Source organism: Anopheles merus, chromosome 2L, assembly GCF_017562075.2.
Source record: "Anopheles merus strain MAF chromosome 2L, AmerM5.1, whole genome shotgun sequence".
In the NCBI taxonomy this organism is placed as follows: domain Eukaryota; kingdom Metazoa; phylum Arthropoda; class Insecta; order Diptera; family Culicidae; genus Anopheles; species Anopheles merus.
Window position 1 is genome coordinate 7,546,266 of NC_054083.1, and position 21,775 is coordinate 7,568,040.

Genomic DNA, 21,775 nt, shown 5'->3' on the forward strand with positions numbered 1-21,775 from the left:
CATGCCAACATACCATAAACCCAGTACGACCAGTTAGTTAAAAAAATCTGATCTTTGATGGATTAAAACTTCAATATTTAACACAGTTTTTTCTGTAAATGCCGGTAAAAAAATGGTATAAAAATAGTGTATATAGTTTTATGTGTGAACGTTACGAGCGATGCAATTAATGGGCAAAAAAAAACAAAAAAATCAAATTTGAATAGATAGAATCTGTATACTGATTTAGTTAAATTAAGTTTTTAGTTATACCCTGTACATGTCCCGAGATTTCATAAATAATTATATTGTGAATCAATATGTGAAACATATTAATCTATGGTACGCCTTGGACCGGCTATTGCAAGTAGGACATTCCTTGTAGGTTATCAATGGGAAGAAGCATTTTATAATTATGTGATACCGGTCTATTCGGTTTCATATAAAACCATACATATGACATTGAAATCCCATTATAATTCCCGAGTGAATTGGTTTGATGTCTTGAATGGACAACATCATTAACCTTCTATTAAAGAGGGTCTGTATTTATGACGTTTCTCCATAATTATGGAGCTCAATAAAAACGTACAATATTGTATGGATATCATTAGGATTATTTACGGACTTTGACGTTTATTTAAATGATGCTATAAATCATGTCTTTTTACTAAACGCTTTATGGTTTTACAATTTGATGTAGGGTTAAAAATTGAATTGATACATTTTTGAATAATAACAGAATAAAAACGTGCATATTTGTTTTCTTACGAATCGTTCGATTCCAAATATTGTAAAATAATTTAATAGTGCTTCACATACAATATAGCTTCACAGTTTCACAGATTCTTATTAGCTGCATATAAGTTATTCGATACTTTCAACCATTAAGAACCATCGGGTTGCATAAATTTTCACTCTAGCTATATGTAGAATCTAGACAATCTAGAGTGTTATCACGGCAAAAGTTGGATTGACAAACGATGATGCGTACGTAGTTTAAATACATATTAAAACGACATTTTACACAATTGTCCAAGTTCTTATGAATTATTCACACATAATAAGGAATACTTGCATACCCAGAAAACACATACGTTACACATACTTTATACGTTACGTTACAAGCGAATGAAGTGGAGCGGGAAGAGCTAAAAAGTTAAAATAAAGGAGAGAACGCACTACACCGTGGCAATATTGCGAATGTGTTAAAGATGGACTATTAATTTCCAAATTTTATTTATAGTACTATTTTGAGTTGCCTCAAACACAGATTTGTGAAATCATGCGATGTTTGCAACATACAGTGTACTTAAAGTTTGTAGATGTATTATAAAAAACATTCCATAAGTATAAAGACAAAGAGAAAAGTGTATGTCAAAATAAAATGCAACATTTTGTGATTGTTGTAATCTTCCGTACTGTATAACATTTAATACAAATTTGCTTTGAAGCAGTTTTATTGAATTTAAGCGCGCTGTAACAAAGTATAGTGCTAAATGTTAAATAATTGAGACATGTTTAATGATTAGTTTATTGAATTTCAATGAAATGGTTTTAGTTTTAAATTATATGACTGTTATAACAATAATTTTTCAATTAATTATATGAATTACAACTACAATTGTTTCATGCATTTAAGTTGGAGATGATTAGTTACCTAGCACATTGATTCATTTTTCCCATGTAAATAAACAAAAAAAGTGAAATGCAAAAGCAAAAAACTATAACGAAAGTGACAAGAAGCTTATCCTGATCATATTTTATACAATAAACGAATTCAACGAATCGCAATCCAACAGCTTTCCATCATTCCACGAAAAGAATTTAAGACACCTGCAGCATGTTGTTTCATCATCGTCTTATGTCCAAAATATGAAAGCAAAACCTCTAGCCCCTATGATCTAGCCCCTATGAAAGGTGCGTAAAGCAACATTAAGCATCAGCACTCACACTTAAAGGCAACGCTTCTCTTAACACATTGATAAATTGAGTGTCGGAACTGGCAAAACATCGTATTACACACTTCTTCGAAAATAAACATTATGGCATGATCATACCATGGAAAGGGTTTGACAGCAGTTTGATATGCTGTATATAAAATTGTATACATTGCATTCACGACTAACCCCAGTGCCCAGAGCCTGCGGCGTAGGCATACGGCGAAGGCGTAATCCATGCTTACATATGTTATGCGTCCAGATCAGGTAACATAATCATCATCGTTGTAAATCGTTCTCATGTTGACAATACATCAAGCAAACTGCTGTACATGACAGTACATAAAAAGTGCAATAACGTCACAAGGTTAAGGATAGTGTTCAGATAATACTGAATATTTTGATTGGTATTCAGATTTTATTTCCTATACCCTTTTCCGCAACAATATTTTTACCGAAGGAAAATTCCTTTAGATGCTGTTGCTATGCTGTGACAAGATCCACACAATCGTTCCCATGGTCGAGAGGGAAATGACCACTTGAAATTCAGCGGCTTCAAACTAACGAGAAGAAGAATGCTTCGCTTATGTGTGTGTGTGTGTGTGTGTGTGTGTGTGTGTGTGTGTGTGTGTGTGTATGTGTATGTGTGTGTATGTGTGTGTATGTGTGTGTGTGTGTGTGGTGTGTGTGTGTGTGTGTGTGTGTGTGTGTGTGTGTGTGTGTGGTGTGTGTGTGGTGTGTGGTGTGTGTGTGTGGTGTGTGTGGTGTGTGTGTGTGTGTGTGTGTGTGTGTGTGTGTGTGTGTGTGTGTGCGTGTGTGTGCGTGTGTGTGCGTGTGTGTGTGTGTGTGTGTGTGTGTGTGTGTGTGTGTGTGTGTGTGTGTGTGTGTGTGTGTGTGTGTGTGTGTGTGTGTGTGTGTGTGTGTGTGTGTGTGTGTGTGTGTGTGTGTGTGTGTGTGTGTGTGTGTGTGTGTGTGTGTGTGTGTGTGTGTGTCCGGAGGAAATCAACAGCAGTTAGCAGTGCATTACCGTACATTTTGACTAACTTCTTTTATTTCTTTCATTTTCAGACTGAGGTTCTGAATAAAAAATGTAAGTATTTTAGACTTATTTTCGCTTGCTTATGCTTAACGGATAATTTATTCACCTTCTGAAAAACACTTGTAAATAAACCAAATAAGATTAAATGCAATGTACATATTTATCTCTTAAGCACATATATTTGTAAATATTGTAAATAGCCCTTTTCCATATTGTTTTAGTTATTTTCATAATGAAGTTTCAACAATGCACTTACCAGAATGAAACAGTTAATCAACTACTTCGTCTTGCGTGGATAAAATGAATATCAAGTAGTTCCCAATTAAATCAAGTGCTGCCTAACCCCACGCTCATTGATAGTAGTTGGAGGTTAATTTTAAAAGCAATAAGCACCCGAGTGGGTCATTAGTACAAAAGGCGCAATCTAGTTTCATAATAAAACAGCCTTATTTACACACACTTGAATGAGCGAGACTTCTAAGGAGACATTTATTACACGAGTCAGCCTGCGATCCAGTTGCTAAACATTTTGGATGTTTGCCTGCTATTCCGATGCAAAGTACTGATAGGCTAGATCAGATACGCGATAGGCTCCGTTACCACACGTGTTGGTCGTGTCATCCAGGTCAAGTGTAAAGATTGCTACACCGCCCAGTGAGCTATCGAGTACATAGGTGAACTTCTGCACCAACGTGTCCTCCGTTTCGATTCCAATCCAACTTTTTCCCTTGAAGTAATAGGTTGTAGCCGTAACGCTATCGCTAGCGGAATTGTATTCACCAGCGATATTGCAAAATTCGTAACGAGCGATAAGTCCTGGGCGTTTTGTATTGAAACCTGCCTCGCCAGGTCCAGTGCTACGAGCGCCTACCGCACGCTGATCCTCGCTTGCCAGGACGTATGTGCGACCGAAAGTGGCTACCACGAGGTTCACTTTATTCCGGCGAGCACCAGCCGCCAGCCAAGATGTTACCGTTGAGTTCTAGGATAAGCATGATTAGTGGTTCAGGGAGCAAATGAACCATGAAAATTAAAAACAAAAAGTATAGTACCGACTTTAAATATTTAAAACATTGAATACTTACCACACTGACAGCATTGAATGGTGTACTCGAGAATAATGGTGCCAAATTTGCGACAGTATTAGCAGTGTTGGTCGTGAAATTATAAGCATGAAGATTTATCATATCAGCATACCTACACCAGGGTAAAGAACGTTTGTTTTGTCAGCTGTTTTATTTCTCGTAAGATTTTGTTGAAACATTTTTTTTCGTTCCAATTGGCATTTAGTCGGATCATCTCCGTTACGCACCAAAGCTACTTACAAGCTTAGCGAAGTGATATCGTACGCATCAGCGAATTGTGCCGAAACGGACACGGACAGTTGCTTGTTAATCATGTACAATCTCGAACGTAGCCTGTTGACAAACCTTGCCAAAGTACTCTGGAAAAAAAATGAAATGATGGCGCACCAAATTAGATTACATTGGGTGGGTGTTTTGATACTTCTCCCACATCCCTATAAGACAAGACAAGATCGGCGCTCTTTCAGCACGCCACCCAAATTGGCCTCCTATACCTTATCGAAATCAATGTTACGTCTGTCTATTTCCACGCCATCGAAGTTGTACTGTTCCAAAAAAATAGCGATACTGTTCACTAACTTTTTGCACCGTCCTGCAATGGCCTGCGTTGGTGGGAGGTGAGCAGGAAATAAACAAATGAAAAAGTTTTTTGTCAGATTTATGTTCACCTCTGCTCTTCTCTGTTCGCCCATTCATGAGGGATGCTAGTTCATGCATGACGAAATGGAAAACACGTGCTTAAATTTAATACAGCAATTGCAATACATTACGTTGGTCAAGTTTTTGCCACCGTCACGATCTGAACTCAGCAGCACGTACAGTTTTACATTTTTGGTCCTGCGTATGTTCTGAAACTCGTCAAATCCAGCTAGAGACAAATGAGGAAGAAATCAGTATAAGGAAGAATAAACGAGTGAGATACTTCTGAGTGTGTCGTTTAAATCTCGATATTACATGCTGTGTCGTAGTTGCTCAATATGCGAATATCGCCTTGCGCCGTTACACCAACCCCATCATAGACGTAATGAGTGCAACTTGTAGGACTGATGTTTTTGGGAAACGTTGCTGACACGTAGTTTGCTGCTCGGCTGTCGTAATAGCATACGATATCTGTAAAGATGTAAGGTAAAACAAAAGCCAGCAATAGCATAATTTCTTTACCGTGTGCCAGTCACGGCGTCTGATAAATTGATGCTAATCAGCATCGACTGGCACGTCTAACGCCAATCATCTGGACATCTCTTAATAATCATCTTATGCTCTCTTGATCCCATCGCTCGCCTGTCATTAAACATTTAATGGGCTCATTAGTACTAATCTTCTCGAACATTTCAGTTTTGCTTCCATTATCATATCCCACGACGTTTGCACCGTTCGACAATTACAGAAAATACCTCTAGATCTTGTTATATGAAAATCACCTGTGTCTATTCATTCTATTATTTAGCCATATTATGGAGCATACAACTAACACTTGGGATCATCATTACTTTGCAGTCAATTGAACTGAATTGTCCCATCAAATCAGTACTATTTACATTTGTCTTTTAACTATCATTGAATTGATGCTTAATTTGAACTTCTCGATGGTTTGACGAATAAAGCATTAACCAACTTGATGAATACTTGAATACACTCACTTTTTGTTGCACCTATTGTAATGCTAATCAAAACTAGGAATACAACGCTGCACAACATTTTCACTGCCAATAGTATTTGTCCGTATTCTTCGAGAGGCCTCAAACGACTAACGCTTATCACGCAGATTTATGGGCGAGAAAATCTTTCAAGCATGTGATGCTGCTTATGGCTTTCCTACCAGGCGATGCAACAATCTTTCCATCTTTATTGACACAGTCTGTTCATTGTTTGTTGAACGAACACGACACTCTTGAGACATTTTTCTGGAAAAAGAAATTATCAACATTAGGCAAAATTGATAGAAAAATGTCATCATTTATGGCAGATATGCCCTATATAATGCAGTGAGGGGTTAAATAAATTATAAACATCCACCTACACACACGTGTAAGCCGAAAAAAACAGGCAAACCCAAAGAAATATTTCATCGTATGCCTTTCACATGTTCAAAATGCAACAGAAAAAAAGCATTTCCCTTTGAAATTTACATCTGTATCCCTGGTTTTATAAAGAATATCTGTAAAATAAACAGCAAAATTATGACCAAACCATAAAAACCAAACGAACTACGAGCCACCTAAAACATGGAAATGCCATAATGTTGCTTGCATTTTTTACAAGTAGTGTTTTACCACTTTAAAAAGTTTTCAGTTGGCAAATTTGCTGCCGTAGTCAGTATAAATAACCCTTTTCTGCAGGCGAAAAAACCCAAGAACGATGAAAGTCTGTTAAGACTTTTGTCATTTTTTCTTCAAAATTTATTGTAGTTACTTAACTACGGAACTTTTTCTGGTAATCCTTTTCTATGTCTTCCTATCTTTTTATTGAGTGCTCACAATATATGTATATATGATTTTCCTGTTCCTCGTTGTTATCTTAGTTTTTGGTTATACCTTATTTATTGTTTTTTGTTTAAGTCCAACTGATGAAGAAACAGTTTTGATTAAGCAAATATAAGAAAATAATGAACTAATATTTAAGCGTTATAAACTAAACCATGCGTGTTGTTATGTTTTTCTAGGAATAAAGTTATTTGTAGTATGGACAAATAAACGTGTTTCTTTTTTTCCGAATAGAAAAATGTATTTCCAAATCGAACTGAGTGGATTGGATGAGTGGGGGTTATAACCCAGTGGTGAGACTGAAAGTCGAAGGGGAATCAGTTGTGTACAAAGCAAAAGTAAACGTGACATATGGGACTGGCACAGTGATACTTTGAGCTTTTTGTTGTTGTTGTAAAAGTAAGCTTTTTCCTAAGCGACTGTAATCAATTTTCGAATAGGTTCTCTCAGCTGTTCAATTGCTAATGAGTAAAAAAAGATAAAACCCATTGGCAATTTACCTATTGAAACGTTTGTCAATAGAACAATAAAATCGCTTCAATTTTGAGATACTTTTAAAGGCTTTATAAAAGGAATAATATATCTTTGGTAATCGATTATGGCATAGAGATTATCTAGCTGACTACGAGTGCATGGAAACACGCTAATTGGCAACGTGATATACATCTATGAAATATTGATTACATTTTGCTTCTTTCCTAAACCCATCTTCGAAAAAAAAGAATACGAAATAAAAGCATTGTGTCGTATTGCACATGCAAAAAATCAAACGGTTTAGATATTGAACAAAAACAAAAGCTTGGTACATGCACATTCCCATAGATCCATTATTATACATTTGTTGTAGTTTTTTTATTCCATTATTTTAGATCAATTCGATTCGCTGCCAGCAAAATAAATAAAAAAGGGTAATACAATTTTACAGTGATTTAAATTTTTAACGATAATTTGCTTCTTCTTCTTCTTTGGCACAACAACCGCTGTCGGTCAAGGCCTGCCTGTACCCACTAGTGAAGTGAGCTTGGCTTTCAGTGACTTATTGTTACCATAGCAGGATAGTCAGTCCTACGTATGGGGGCACGGTCTATTCGGGACTTGAACCCATGACGGGCATGTTTTTACGATAATTTGCTACAGCTATCAAACTTCTAAATAATTTGTCTAGTTCCAGCGGTTTAAGTTAGGCATGCTATATGACTGCTATGAGTAAACCATATATAGCCACATCATCTAAACGATACTATATGTCTTTAGCCTTCGGTTGTTGCGCCAAATGGGTAGAAGAAGAAACTAATCGTAATTTGAATAAATCGCTACCAGCAATCAAACCATCTGTCGAGAGCAGTATGGACCGATAAGATTATCTAGCTATAAATTTTGTTTGACAACATTCGAAAGTTGCTAGCATTTGATAAAATTATATAAATTTATTATAATATATAAAGCAAGTGGATTATAGAATGCGATTCGTGTGCTTGCTCTACGGTTGTGGTCTAATATGGCCCGGTTGTCACCCGATGTGTGAGTGTTTTTAGTCCATGACTGCATCGTTTCATTTTCAAATGTACATGATATCCGACAGGTTCATTATAATTTTCACTGAGGTTGCTGAACACTTGTCCCTAATGACAAACATAACAAGCAATAACTATCAAGACGAAAAAAAATAATGACAAACAAACATTTTTTTGCTCAGATATGCTTTCCACCACATTCTTCTGTTATAGAATGTATGTGTTATTATTGTCTATTGCACTTCGGAAGCATGTGCGATCAAATGCAACAGTAGTTATAAAAATCATAAAACAATACATGTAAAAAAAGTTACAGTGTTACAGTTACAGTGTGATATAATGAAGAAGCATTTGCGATATATATATATATATATATATATATATATATATATATATATATATATATATATATATATATATATATATATATATATATATATATATATATATATATATATATATATATATATATATATATATATATATATATATATATATATATATATATATATATATATACAGGGTATAATTCTAAAAAAAGAGTCATAAACATGTGAAGTAGGAGAAAATTCTAAATAGTGATAAAACAAATCATAAGCCTTCGACATAACTACTAGCTATGCTCTTCCTGTAATAGTGATACATATGTTGTCACTCAAATACAGTATTGTTATTCTTCTTTTTGGAACCGAAACTGATCGGGACGGTACGTTTGGGACTCGATGCTGACCTGTCCTATAGGAGCATAATCTAAAAAATCTGTCAAAAAGACGGCCCCAATAAAATCCTCAGCCGGTCAACGCTAACATGATCTGTTCTTTACGCACGGATTCAAACGAATAATTATTGCATTCTTTAAACTTATAAGTATCCCTGCTGATATAAACTAATTCCCCAAGATAAATTGTTTGAGCTAGCGATCAAGAGATATAATGATTGATTTATTTGAACTAAAATTTAATATAGCTTCAATATATAACCGGCGCTCAGGGAGGCTGTGCCTAAAGAACATTCAAAGAGCTTTAATGCTGCCAATGAACCAATGAAGCCAGAACAGGCACACATAAAAAAGGGATCGTGCGATTTGACAAAGTATCCTATACAAACAAAAAACACCAATAACCCTACATTCGTTTCATAACCTTAGCTGTGTGCTCAACTTTGGAGAAACCATGGCTGAACTTTGTAATTGGGTGGTCAAAGTTTGATCATCGTGCCTTTTACTAAGATATCGAAGCATAGCAGTGTAAATTGATGTGTGTCAGGAACTGGGTGCCACCACTGCTCCACGTGTTACAGGTGTATGTTGGCTTGCAAAGCGTAGGTTCTTTCGTGTAATGATTAGTAACTGTGTAACTTGCAGAATGTAAATGATGGAAAAAGTCGAACGCATTCTGTTGGTGCGAGCCAAGTGCAAAAACGTGATGAAAATAGTAAGTTTATGAGACAGTATGTGTACCGTAGCTGATTTGTGTGTTGATGTTTTACTAATTACTAATTAAGCTGTGCTAATAATATTATTCGTAATGTTTTCTTTTACTAGCTACCTTTACTCTGTTGTAACTTTTGAAATCAACAAAATTTCATACATTTCAATGTGATAATTCGTGTGTTCCACTGCCTCGTCGTACACCACTTCAATTGCATGATGACTTGTCTTTTGAAATTCTCAGTTATTGGATAAAATATATGTCCCTCTTTTTCAATGTACCAATCAGCCCACGATGCCCCGTATAAAATTGTTATATTCTATGTATCCTTATATCCCAGATTGAATGAACACAAAATTACGGAACCTTTTCCCACAGGCAACCGGTGTTGGACGTTTAGCAATGGTGTTTCAATGGTTTCGATGTACTTAGGCAGTAGTTTATTTGGTTCATTAATATCATCAAAATTGTTTTGCTCCGACAAACTTTCTTACAGGGCATCTCCTTCAAATATGATGAATGTAACATTAAATGTTGAAAGGTATGTATGCATAAAAACATATCTAAACGAATCTTCAGATGGGATACAACAACCACAAGAATTCATAGACATAGATGCCACCATGAATATTTGCAGCCATAAATTACTAGAATTTTGAGCCTGTAAATCATATTTGAATACCGTTTCTTCAGATGAGTAGTTAGTAATATGGTGTATTAATAAAAAATTTTTTAATGATTTTCCATTACATTATATGATGCAATTACCACCCAACCCACAATAATTGATAGTTTTATCATCTTAATTTTTATGGGAAATCAGTCAATCGTTGGATTGTATTAATAATTGAATCTGTTTTAATTTTTATTTGCGTAATGGAATTTGAATGGAATCTTAAAAATCAACCGTCATTAAAAATAATGCACTTGTTTTTAATGAGGTCGGATTGTTGATTGCTGAAAAAGTGTTGCACAATGCAATGCATAAATTCCAGTTCAATGAGCATTATACCGCTTAATTAAAATTTACGAATGAATTACTTGTACTCTGTGTAAGTTAACTGCATGCACTAAGAGCTGATGAAATCGTGGGCTTCACAAACATTTAATCAGTTAACTTCTGCTATCAGAATTTGCAATTGACTAGCACGAATTCAGACTGTGAAACTGAAAAACAAATCTGTGTTAGTGAAAAATTTTGCTTTTGAATTTAGAAAGATTTATAATGCCATGTTGTTATTAAAAATGGACTTGTCTTAAAGATAAATATTGCTTATAATTGTTGTTACATAACTTAACTTAATAATAAATGAAATCTACACAATATACATATATCAAGGCATTTATAGGATATGTATAAAATATAAAGCAGTATTTAAAGGTCATACGAGGCATACACCCATAATTTCCTATCACGTTGCGAAAAACATCACACGCATCTTTTTTTTTAAGAATGACTCAATCGTATTGGTAATAAGATCAAGAAGATGAAGATTTTTTTAATGTTTTTATACAACATAAATAAAACCAAAAATAATTTGAAATAATTGTTTTCCTACTCCAAACTTAATGCTACCTTAAATTTAATAACTGAAGTTTGAAAGTAATTTTAACTTTTTTTTACGAAAAGTTTGGACAAAATACGAGCGTTGTTTGTATTGGTTACATATCAGTCTGCCCTTTCATCGTAATGTGTCTTGATGGATGAAACACTTTCACCTCAGTCCCAATTTCATCAAGTAGAAGTTACAGACTATGGGAGAAGTAATTGGACTTTACGTTTACTTTTGCGAAGATGCACACCATATATGGTAGAAGACGCGATACGGTTAACCCATGACGGGTGTTGCGGTCCTTAAGTAAGTAAACCGTGATACAATGTTTGCCAACGGGTTGTGGTTTTTCTGAATAATTCACAACATTCCATTGATGGTATTCGCAATGTCCGTCCGGAATATAGCACTGTCAATTGCCTTCACCAAAAATGACTAATTTGCAGTTATTAAATCACTTTAGGTATGATTTAAGGTTTACTCAGCAACATCAAACGTGTCGGAGGGGCAAGTTTTGCACAAAACCACAAATTTGCCATACTCATGCGTGTTATCCCTTGACAAAGGCACCGTTGAGATACTGTTCAAAGGTAGAGCTGAACTAATTGTTTTGATGTTGACAGAAGTGAACATTTAAAGTGTTTCCCAGAGTGTCAAATATACATCACTTAATGATTATTAATGTTTGGTACCATTGCTTTTGGCTTTCGTAGATAAGGAGCTTTGGTTTAGACTCAGTTTTTTTTTGGTAAATTTCTATCACATTATGGTGATTAGCAAAACTTTCTGATAACTCGGGATGCAGTAGATTAACATGATTAAGTAATGCTTTTGAAGCAAATTGTTAGAAGGATTAATGGAGCATGCAAATTTAATCACCTCTGTTCCTTACTATTCAATAAGCGAAGCAGGGCATTTATCCCTCAAAACAAAGCTTTGCAAACTTCAGTAACTTACAAATTGACAAATAATTCAGTATGATATCAACGAGCCATATGTTTTAAAAAATGTGTTACCAGTTTTATTGGTAATATTTTTTCAGTTTAATGAAAATAATAACCATATTGTCATATAAATGAAATACTGGTTAATATTTATAAAAAGTAAGGTATGGCACAACAATAACGAACAAATATTTTAAACACGTTTAATTTGCCAAAAGTAGTTGCAAAGAGTTATGAAAACACAAGCACCGTAATATAGTCAATCAAATCGATGGACTTCACAACATACACACCATGCGCTCAAATCTCGAATTGAACGAGCTTCCCTTAGCTGCCATAAGCTCAATGAAGCAGAAAAAACGATCACATAGTGATGTCCAGATAGTTTTATAAACGAATCAATATTTATGATTATCAGTACATTTCAATTTTGCTATTATGAAATCAAATAATGAATATTATTGTTTTGATGAAATGAATGATCTAGAAAGTGCAATAGATATAAGAGTTTTTAGTTCTTAAAGAATGAAACAATTGAATTGTTACGTGAAATTAGCCATTCCAAGTGTTATTTGTGTAACATTGAATATTCTCCAAACGAATGTATTTTGCAGGAATAACAGGGTATTTTATCTCGTTGATGAGATGGTACTTGTCACACATCTGTTTCACACACTATAACCACAGACGTTGAATCGTTGACTTGTTTCAACTTGCTTGAATACACCGCCCTCAAAAATATCTTTCGAGAGGCATTTGGTTTCGCACGATGGTAGGCTATAAAAATTCTGCACATCGTCCATGATGAAAGCTAGAGCCATTCGGTTGTTGTCGTTGTCCCAATAGCATACCTTGCATATTTCCAGGTAAAACCGTTCGGCGACTATTTATGACCAAAATCTAAAACATTTTTTTAGCATCTTGTATCTGGCATCTAAACGAATGCTATCACTATGAAGATTTGTGTCCCTGTTCACCCACTTAACTAAAATCTATCTGATCATTTTGCACTCAATGTTTATAGCATATTCAATGTTTATAAAGCTGAAAAAATATTAATGTACCTAAATAAAAAATATGATTTAATTTTTTTTTGTAAAAAATCAGATTTTTTCAATAATGAGCAATGAAGTTTACAACAATACCTTTGCAGAAGTCTTTACCGTACGGTGGTAGCCGTTGCTATTGAATAAAAACTTGGCCTATGCTTGCACTGATTTCATATCCATATTAACAACCATATGTTATTGTAGGATTGCAAATATTTATGAGAGCTTCGACTATTGCTACGACATGTAAAATCAAAACATTCCAATCTGATACTCTCTTGATAAATTTAGTTTAGTTTATTTATTGACTTTATAGGTTTATTTGTATTAATTTGAAGAGAAAATATCGTATGAAACCTCTAGACATCTTATGATGCATAACCTTATTGATAATCTAGCTTAAAACGAGAAAAAACCATCATACAATATAACTAATTAACGGACTTTCAATTTTTTACTCCTTTTGTTGCTTACTCTTTTAACTAATTTGGATTTATATGATTATAATGTTTTCTTTGGAAATATGTTACAAATTTGGATTTTGTTGTTGGTACTTGGGGTAAAACTCTTTCAGCCGCTCTTAGTTAGATGAAGTTGTTATGGAACATTTTAACGTTACCTTTAGCCAATCGGCGAACATTTAAAGATTGGTTTTATAAGAAAATATAAACTTAAAATTTAAATCGTATGAAAGTTGACAAGCGGAATTGCCAAGCCGGAATTGAAAGTTTATTGGTTTCTGAAAATGATGATCCGTAATGATGACAAAACAATTATTTTAGCCTTTTAAAATAATGTTAATAGATGGTAGAAAGGTACATTGAATAATACACAGAATAATTATATTTTTGTTCTGCTTTCACAGGTCTGTTTAAAACATAGAAGTTAATGTTAGGAAAGTTCCAAGTTAAAATGGTAGCCTGCTATTTAAAATTATTATGTTACTCATTTAATTTTATACATTTTAGTCTACAGACTGCTGTGTGGTTATGAATTCATATGAAAGTCTCGAAACATTTCTTTTGTAAAACAATTCTTTACCAAAAGAAAAATAAAAGCATAATGAGAATAATAACATAATTAAGCGCGATTAAGCGCATAACGAAATAAGCACAATAGAACATGAATTATCTCGTATGATAGACATTTGGGTTCCCTACACATGCTTTTCTACATTTTTTTACTTTAAACTTTACAGAAAAGATATTCTGTAAAAGGAATGGTCCCATGGTACAGTCGTCAACTCGAACGACTCAATAACATGGCCGTCATAGGTTCAAACCTAGAATGGGAACTGTTCCCCCTTAGCAAGGATGGACTATCCGGTTGCGTGGTAATGAATTAATTCTCGAAAGCCTGTATAGGCCGGCATGTCCGCGTAGAACTTAACGCCAAATAGAAGAAGAATAAGAAAAAGAAAAGATATTCTATGTAGAAAAACCATAACCTTTACATGACAGTAATCAAAGTAAAGTATCTTACTTTTTACCCAAAGCAAACTTGAATAATGTATAGGTACTATACAAAATGTATAGGCCTACCCATGTAGGCAATTGTAGGTTTAAGGGGTACAAGTCGAATTATAATGTTTTTTTTAAATGATTTTTAACATTCTCTAGTGTAAAACATGTCCAGGATTTTCATGAATTTCAAGTCTTTTCGAATTTTCAATCAAAATATATTAAGGGATAAAAGTGCAAAAACTATCTAGACATGCGGATGTAGTACAACGTGTATTTTTTGTCGTAGACATTACAAACACAGTATTGATAAATGCCTGGTAATGAAATAATATTTAAATATTTTACACGGCCGTACAAAGCAAAAAATCAATAACTTAGCATTTGTTCCAAATCAATAAAAATACAAATACAATTGTTGTGTTGATGAAATTATCCAATCATTCGAGAAATGTTAAACATGCCTAATAAGAAATATGTTATTTACGGTTTAGTGTTTAAACGTAATACACTTTTGATAGATAATTTTAACATTATGTAAGCTTAGCATTTTAATTCAGTATTGTGACAATTTCGTTGGCATGAGTTGGGAGGTGAAATTGCAGATAAAAGTTTTGGCTTGTAGTTTCTTAACGTTCATTTTTTTAAGTTTGAAAAACCGTAAATAACTGCTCGAATGGACGAAACTGACAGCATCCGATTATTCGTGGCCTCCGGATAACGCGCATGCGTGTTGTAATGTCAGTCTGCAAATTTGACGCATTTTTCAATATGGCGGTGTTGAAACAAAAGTGAACTTTGTCGGGAAAGAAGCGCGGCATAAATTTTCCTTTACTTTCTACGAAAAGTGCTTCAAATATTGTGTTTTTGCTTCGTTGCAGGTGCAAAAGTGAAGTTTTGCACAAGAAACTTTAACAAAACTGTTTGTTAAGCCGTATTGATATCGTCCGCTTCGAGTGTTCTTACTGCGTTTGTTTGTAAACGCGTCTGTTTTTGATGTACATTCGCTACAAAAACGCAAAATTCAACATGTACAACAATTCTAACGGCAGCGTCGAGAATTCAGACTCGACCGCCAACGCTAATAAAGAAGATAGCGCTCACGCCGAAAGTGAAAGAGAGGTGATAAAGGTGGATAAATTGCATGATGCTGAAGGCAAGGAAGATTTCAGTGAAGAAGTGGAGCATGAAGAGGAAGAAGAAACGTTAGACCAATCTCAAGGTGACGCGGTGGAGACTGAGGAAATTATTACAGAAACGTTGGAAAAGGGCGCCGAAGATGCAGAGCATTTGGAAGAAGCTGAAGGTGACCAAGTGGAAGAAGATAATGTGGAACAACTGGAAGAAGTTGACGATGCAACCGGTGCAAAACCGTCAAATGTTAAACAGACGCATCAAGAACTGTCCGATGCGGAGGATGATAAGAAGATCACTATCGAGATTTTAAAAAGCGAGCCTAAAGAAAAGTTGGACACCACGGCAAACGTTTCCCGTGAAGAAAAATCCACCGTCGTCCTGGATATGTGCCGGGTGTGTATGGGTACCGAAGAGCTGTCAGATATTTTCCAATTCGATGGGCCTGTCCGTGTGAGCGATATCATAATGAAGGTTTGCACTAACATTCGTATCACGGCCCGAGATCATCTGCCGCACAAAATATGTGAACATTGTCTGGGACAGGTGCGTATCGTGAACGAATTCAAGAATCGATGTGAAGCGTCAGATAAAGAATTGAGGAAGAATTTGAAGAGAAGTACTAACAAAAGTCGCCGACAAAGCGAAGTAATTGTGGTTAATTGCCCAATGTCCGACTCGGATAAAGACGACGAAGAACCAGTCGATGATGACGAATATAAGGTGTCACAATCGGAGGTAGAATCGGAACCGGCCACATCGGATGACAGCTTTTCGCCACCCAACAAACGGAAACGCACTCCGAAACGAAGGGTCGGTCGTCCTCCCGGCAGAGGTAGACCGGGACGCAAGCCCAAGAACATGGTCGTTAGTACGCCAAAGTTTGGAGTGAAACGTGGTCCGGGTAGGCCTCCTAAGTATCCAAAAACATCTAGCCTGACAAACATTGTGTACATAGAAGCACCGGAAGACAGCTCCAGTTCAGGCGAGGAAGCAGAAGTGACACCTAAACGACGAAAGCGGGGAGACAATCCGTGCCCCAAATGTGACGAGGTACTTCCCAGTCAGCTTGCTCTCAAACAGCACTTGAAAACACATCCCGGCGATCGGTTCGATTGCGACCGATGTGCTCTTTTCTTCAGAACGGAAAAGGCGCTATCGAATCACATTGAGCGCCACAAAAAAGCGGATAAAATTCGGGAAGAAAAGCGAAAGGAGCGTGAACAACGCATCGAGCAGCGATCTAGATACACGCCAAAATCTTCGGATGCTGAGAAATCCAAATTGATCAGCCCACAAGGTTCGGCAACTGCGGAAAAGAAGAAAAAATCCGAGCCGTCGGCTGCCAGTAGCGGCAGAGATCTGTTCAAGTGCGTAGCACCTTTGACGTCCACCTATTGGAGTGATAGTTTCTCCGATTAATTACCCGTTTCGTTGTGCGAATAAATCATCGATTTTGACAGCGATTGGCCAGCGAATGAGGTAAGATTGTTTTGTTTTTACTATGTGTGATAATAAGATAAACACATACATTATTGATTTGATAGAATATTTCTTCATTTTTTTTTTGTAATTTATAATTTCTATTTTGTCGTAGACCATCAGTAAGCTAGTTTATAAAACGTTTTTTTTGAGCTCAACTTCTAATGGATTTATTTGTTCTTTTTTCAGGATCAGAACGTAATTTTAGTATATTGTGGAAATATATAAGGATTTTAGTCGTTATTCTTTAGTCTATTGTTCGTGCGATATCTTTCATTGAATGGTGCAAGATAATACAGAGCAAACTGTATTATGCACTATTTGCTGCAATATTTGATCATAAATTAGCTATACATTCGTTTAGCAACACTGTTAAAAATTAAAGTTTTTACACTAAAAAAATCAGTTTTTTAAACATAACAGTTTTTCTGTCTGATACATTTCATTCTAATAAAGAAACCAATCAAACTATACATTATAAAACGAGAGAAAATAATGAGTCAATCACATTAAAAAAAGAGATTTATTGGGTTTTTTCATGTTTGAGTTTTAATCCTGATTAAAAAAAAGTTGTATAAAACTAGACGGTTTTAGGGATGTAACACTAAGAGGAAGGATTTTTAATAGTAAAGTAAGTAAAACTTTCAAAAAGAAAGTTTGATCCTAAGGCAGATAAGAATAATAACTTCGAGAATGCTGCAGAAAATATAGCATAAAGTAAGAACAATTGTATTTTATATTCTTTTTGACGTTAGTACTTTTGATACATAATAAAACTGATTTTAATAATAGGATAAGGATTCAAAAGAGACACATATAAAAAGCTCTAATTTTGTTAACCGTCTATTTTTTAATGCAGGCTGCGTTTGTTCACAAAATTTTCAATTCAAATGCACGATTTGTGATCAGAGAAATGCAAATTGTTGTGAAGTGTCATACTACTATTACATTTGAAAAAGAAATATATGATACCACAATAAATCAAAAGTAAGAACCTATTTTGATTTAACACAAAAATACAGCAAATGGCATCGAACAAATAAGTAAGCTTATATTGATGAAAATGGTTTAAAAAAATTCATGTTTGATTTGCTATGTGTAATAAAATGCTTACAAGTCATTACTGATTGTATTCTTTCTGTTGCTTCTGTATCGTATGTAGAAAATTGGAAAGAAAAATAAACACACTTCCTTACTACTACACCCCATCAAGTTTAGTATCTAGGATAACAAGCTAACAGCAGACACACTTATTGTTGTTTTCCTATCATCTAACGTTGTGCTATTCTACATTGGTCGTCATTTACAAGGGTTAAAAATGTTTCTGACCTCGACAGGTTGATTGGTCTATCGTCAAGCAACTCATCCTAACAAATATTATTTTACCCGGTATGTTGATGGCAACAAATCTTCAAGGTTGTGCCGGTACGCAACATCAATTGGGGTTAAGATCATCATGGGTCCTATCTGCGGACTTCTGGTTCATTTGTTGCTCATTCTTGTAAGTTTCCATCGATAGGAGATGAGCGTTAAACGCTTCTGCCTACTCACAAATTACCTAAATAATGGCATTCTTGCAAACTTCAGATAAAAGTAAAAAGTACAATCAGAGAAATGCTCAAAATGCATTTTGTAACAGAATTTTATCGAATACGTTGCTCAGTGCTGTTCGTTTTTTGTTTGAGCTACTTGAGTTATGTTGTTTGGTTATTTTTTACAGACATTGGATTGATGTACCCTCTTTGGCTCTTAAAACAATCTGAAGTATAATTACCTATACATACCTATTCATTCCTATATTAAATATGTGCCTATTTTATACAACTTTGAAAACTAATTCCTCCTTGCAATTATTAAAATGCAATTGTAGTTTATCACTAGGACAATTTTCTCATTTATGGGTGATAATTTGTCGATCAATCTATTGTTGAGATTGGGTCCGTTTTAGATTCAATGAGTTTTAACCATGACTTACCATTAAATTTCCTGTGACTGACTAAATTAAAAAATCTTGCGTTATCCTTAAGTGCGCAAGCGATATTTGGCGTTCTTTACAGGGTTTCCCACGATTTATTGGTCAGTTCCCATGATTTTTTGGTGCGTTCCCACGATTTTTTGGTCGTATCCCATAGATTTTTGGTTCGTTCCCATAATTTATTGGTATTTTCCGATTGGATATCAATACAATTGGACCAAAAAATTCTGCGAAACGACCGAAAAATCGTGGGAACGCACCAACAAAATATGGGAACCCACCAAAAATTGATGGGAACCGACCAATAAATCGTGGGAAACCCTGTATTGCAAAATGTCGTTGCTTACTAACCGAAAAATTTGTGTTGAAGGTCAGGGAGATTATAGTAAGCCACTTTCCCAAACTCTATCGAAGAGGAACGATAATTGCCGTTGCCTAGATAAAACGCCATTACAATACAGCGCCTACCACAACTATATGGACAGCCGTTTTTCGCGATTTGCGGAAAATCCATGAGAGATAGATAAAAACAGTGAATGTATGAGTTGTGCAGAATACTATTTTACATCTTTGTATATTTTTTTCATTTTTTTTAACTCGTTTTGACACGACTTATGACGAAAAAACAAATTTATGGTCGTACCATAACTATAAAGACACTTCGAAAAACAGGTTTTATGTGCTAACTAACGCATTTAAAAATTGTTCAAAAATATAAATAACATATTCTAGAAAGGTTTTAAAGAAATATATTTTTGGACGATTTTTAAAAAGTGTTTTTATAACTTATTTTACGGTTTTATAAATTTTATAAGAGTTATTATCAAAATATATTTTTTAAATATAAAAAAAATCACTAACATATTTTTTTCGCCTGTAATTATAGTTTTAAAAATGCAAACCAAAATGTGTAAAAAGATTTTCAAAAATTAGTTTGAAACTGCTATGAGAACCTTATCAATTTTGTGAACAACGGTTCAAAACTGATCCGATCACACAAAAGCGACACAAAAACCTCACAAACGATTTTTAGCAGAATCTAAATATTTGCTGCTGTTACATACATAGTTGAGGAACGTAATCCTAGCCCGATATTTTTTTCCTCCCACCACTCACTTCACCATACTCTTATAAAACTTATAAAACCTTAAAATAAGTTATAAAAATACTTTTTAAAAATCGTTAAAAAATATATTTCTTTAATATCTTTCTAGAATATGTTATTTATATTTTTGAACAATTTTTAAATGCGTTAGTTAGCGCATAAAACCTGTTTTTCGAAGTGTCTTTATAGTTATGGTACGACCATAAATTTGTTTTTTCGTCATAAGTCGTGTCAAAACGAGTTAAAAAAATGAAAAAAATATACAAAGATGTAAAATAGTATTCTGCACAACTCATACATTCACTGTTTTTATCTATCTCTTATGGATTTTCCGCAAATCGCGAAAAACGGCTGTCCATATAGTTGTGGTAGGCGCTGTATATACAAAGCCGGTCGTGGTACAGTCGTCAACACGTACGATTTAACAACATGACCGTCATGGGTTCTAGCACTGAATGGACCGTGCCGCCTGGACGTAGGACTGACTATCCTGCTATGGGGAGAATCAATAAGTTACTGAAAGCCAAACTCACAAGTGGCACAGACACAAGCCTTGACCGACAACGGTTGTTGAGCCAAAAGAAGAAGAAGCATGTATGTAATCCCCCACTGCATGTATGTAATTAACCTTCGAAACTTATTAGTTATTTATTTGGCTCTACAATTGTTGTGCAATCTATACCTGCTGCGTGTGTCTGAAGCTGCCAATCTCAAGCCTTCGTCTATCTGAACGTTATCCTGGCCTTAATCGCGAAAGCTTCCACTTCATCTGGTAATTTTATCTTGGGCCTACTTTACACTATGGCCTTTTGGACGGTCAAAAGGACTTTACGAGCAGAATCGTACAGTTCCGCGAGTATAAAATGATCAGCTCACCGGAGCCTGACGAGCTAAATACGTTGCACGACAGTATTAACATCGTATTAGCTCATCATTGTAGTTGTTCCTTGATTGTCCTTCCTCACATACGTGGACCAAAATTCATAAGCATCTTCCTCTCAGAGGGATATTGACTCAGAGGGATACGTCAGATTTGGACTGTTTCCATGTCTCTGAGGTATATGTTATATTGTAGTTTTGGTACTTTAACTATTTTCAGCTTCATAATATTCACCACTGGTTCTTTGGGGAGGTGTGCTTCCTTAGGCTGTCGCAACAAGGATGGAGATCTGATTAGTAACCAGCCAGAGGTCCTATCACGGTGGGCTCTGTACTTTGATGAACTACTAAATGACCAGTTCAACGAACAGCTAGTGGGCTCCACTAGCAGATAGTGTAATGCTAGTGACACATAGCATTGAGGAAACACAAAAGGCTATCCGTCTGCTGAAAAATAACAAGGCATCCGGAACCGACGGAATCGCAGCTGAACTGGTCAAGAATGGAGGTGTACGACTAGAAAACGAGATTCATCAAATCGTTACTGAGGTGTGGGATAGCGAATCGATGCCTTGTGATTGGAATTTCGGCATCATCTACCCCATATACAAGAAGGGAGACAGGTTGAACTGCAACAACTACTGGGAGATTACAGTGTTGAATACCGCCTATAAAATATTCTCCATAATCCTTCAGGATCGTCTTGTCCTGCACGATGATGAGA

The 21,775-nt window shown here is 35.2% G+C and overlaps 3 protein-coding genes across 4 annotated transcripts in view; 2 read left to right on the forward strand and 1 right to left on the reverse strand.

Moving 5' to 3' along the window:
* LOC121594004 (G-protein coupled receptor dmsr-1) overlaps nucleotides 1–21,775 on the forward strand; it is a 69,508-nt gene that overhangs the window by 27,194 nt on the left and 20,539 nt on the right. Inside the window, exons 2-3 of one of the 2 annotated variants that reach the window (XM_041916836.1) lie at nucleotides 2,988–3,009; nucleotides 9,967–10,011. The gene's annotated coding sequence lies outside the window, so the exon portion shown is untranslated. The remainder of the gene's footprint in view (nucleotides 1–2,987; nucleotides 3,010–9,966; nucleotides 10,012–21,775) is intronic. The other variant, XM_041916835.1, reaches the window with a different exon arrangement.
* Nucleotides 3,419–5,908, reverse strand: LOC121594005 (chitotriosidase-1-like). The gene is made up of 7 exons (XM_041916838.1): nucleotides 5,684–5,908; nucleotides 4,998–5,153; nucleotides 4,814–4,911; nucleotides 4,538–4,645; nucleotides 4,284–4,402; nucleotides 4,044–4,155; nucleotides 3,419–3,940 (listed from the first exon to the last, which is right to left on the reverse strand). Exons 1-7 carry the CDS (start codon nucleotides 5,739–5,741, stop codon nucleotides 3,503–3,505), a joined length of 1,089 nt encoding a protein of 362 aa, XP_041772772.1. The 5' UTR covers nucleotides 5,742–5,908; the 3' UTR covers nucleotides 3,419–3,502.
* LOC121594002 lies at nucleotides 15,208–18,215 on the forward strand. Its single transcript, XM_041916833.1, has 2 exons — nucleotides 15,208–17,092; nucleotides 17,282–18,215. Exon 1 carries the CDS (start codon nucleotides 15,473–15,475, stop codon nucleotides 17,030–17,032), a length of 1,560 nt encoding a protein of 519 aa, XP_041772767.1. The 5' UTR covers nucleotides 15,208–15,472; the 3' UTR covers nucleotides 17,033–17,092; nucleotides 17,282–18,215.

Bases quoted from the DNA above. Each gene is read 5' to 3' on its own strand.
- LOC121594002 (XM_041916833.1), top strand. From the start codon at position 15,473: ATGTACATTCGCTACAAAAACGCAAAATTCAACATGTACAACAATTCT.
- LOC121594005 (XM_041916838.1), bottom strand. From the start codon at position 5,741: ATGTTGTGCAGCGTTGTATTCCTAGTTTTGATTAGCATTACAATAGGT. The intron at 4,912-4,997 runs GTAATATCGAGA...ATTTGTCTCTAG, and splicing joins GAGCAACTACGACACAGCAT to CTGGATTTGACGAGTTTCAG. The intron at 4,156-4,283 runs GTAAGTAGCTTT...ACCCTGGTGTAG, and splicing joins GATATCACTTCGCTAAGCTT to GTATGCTGATATGATAAATC.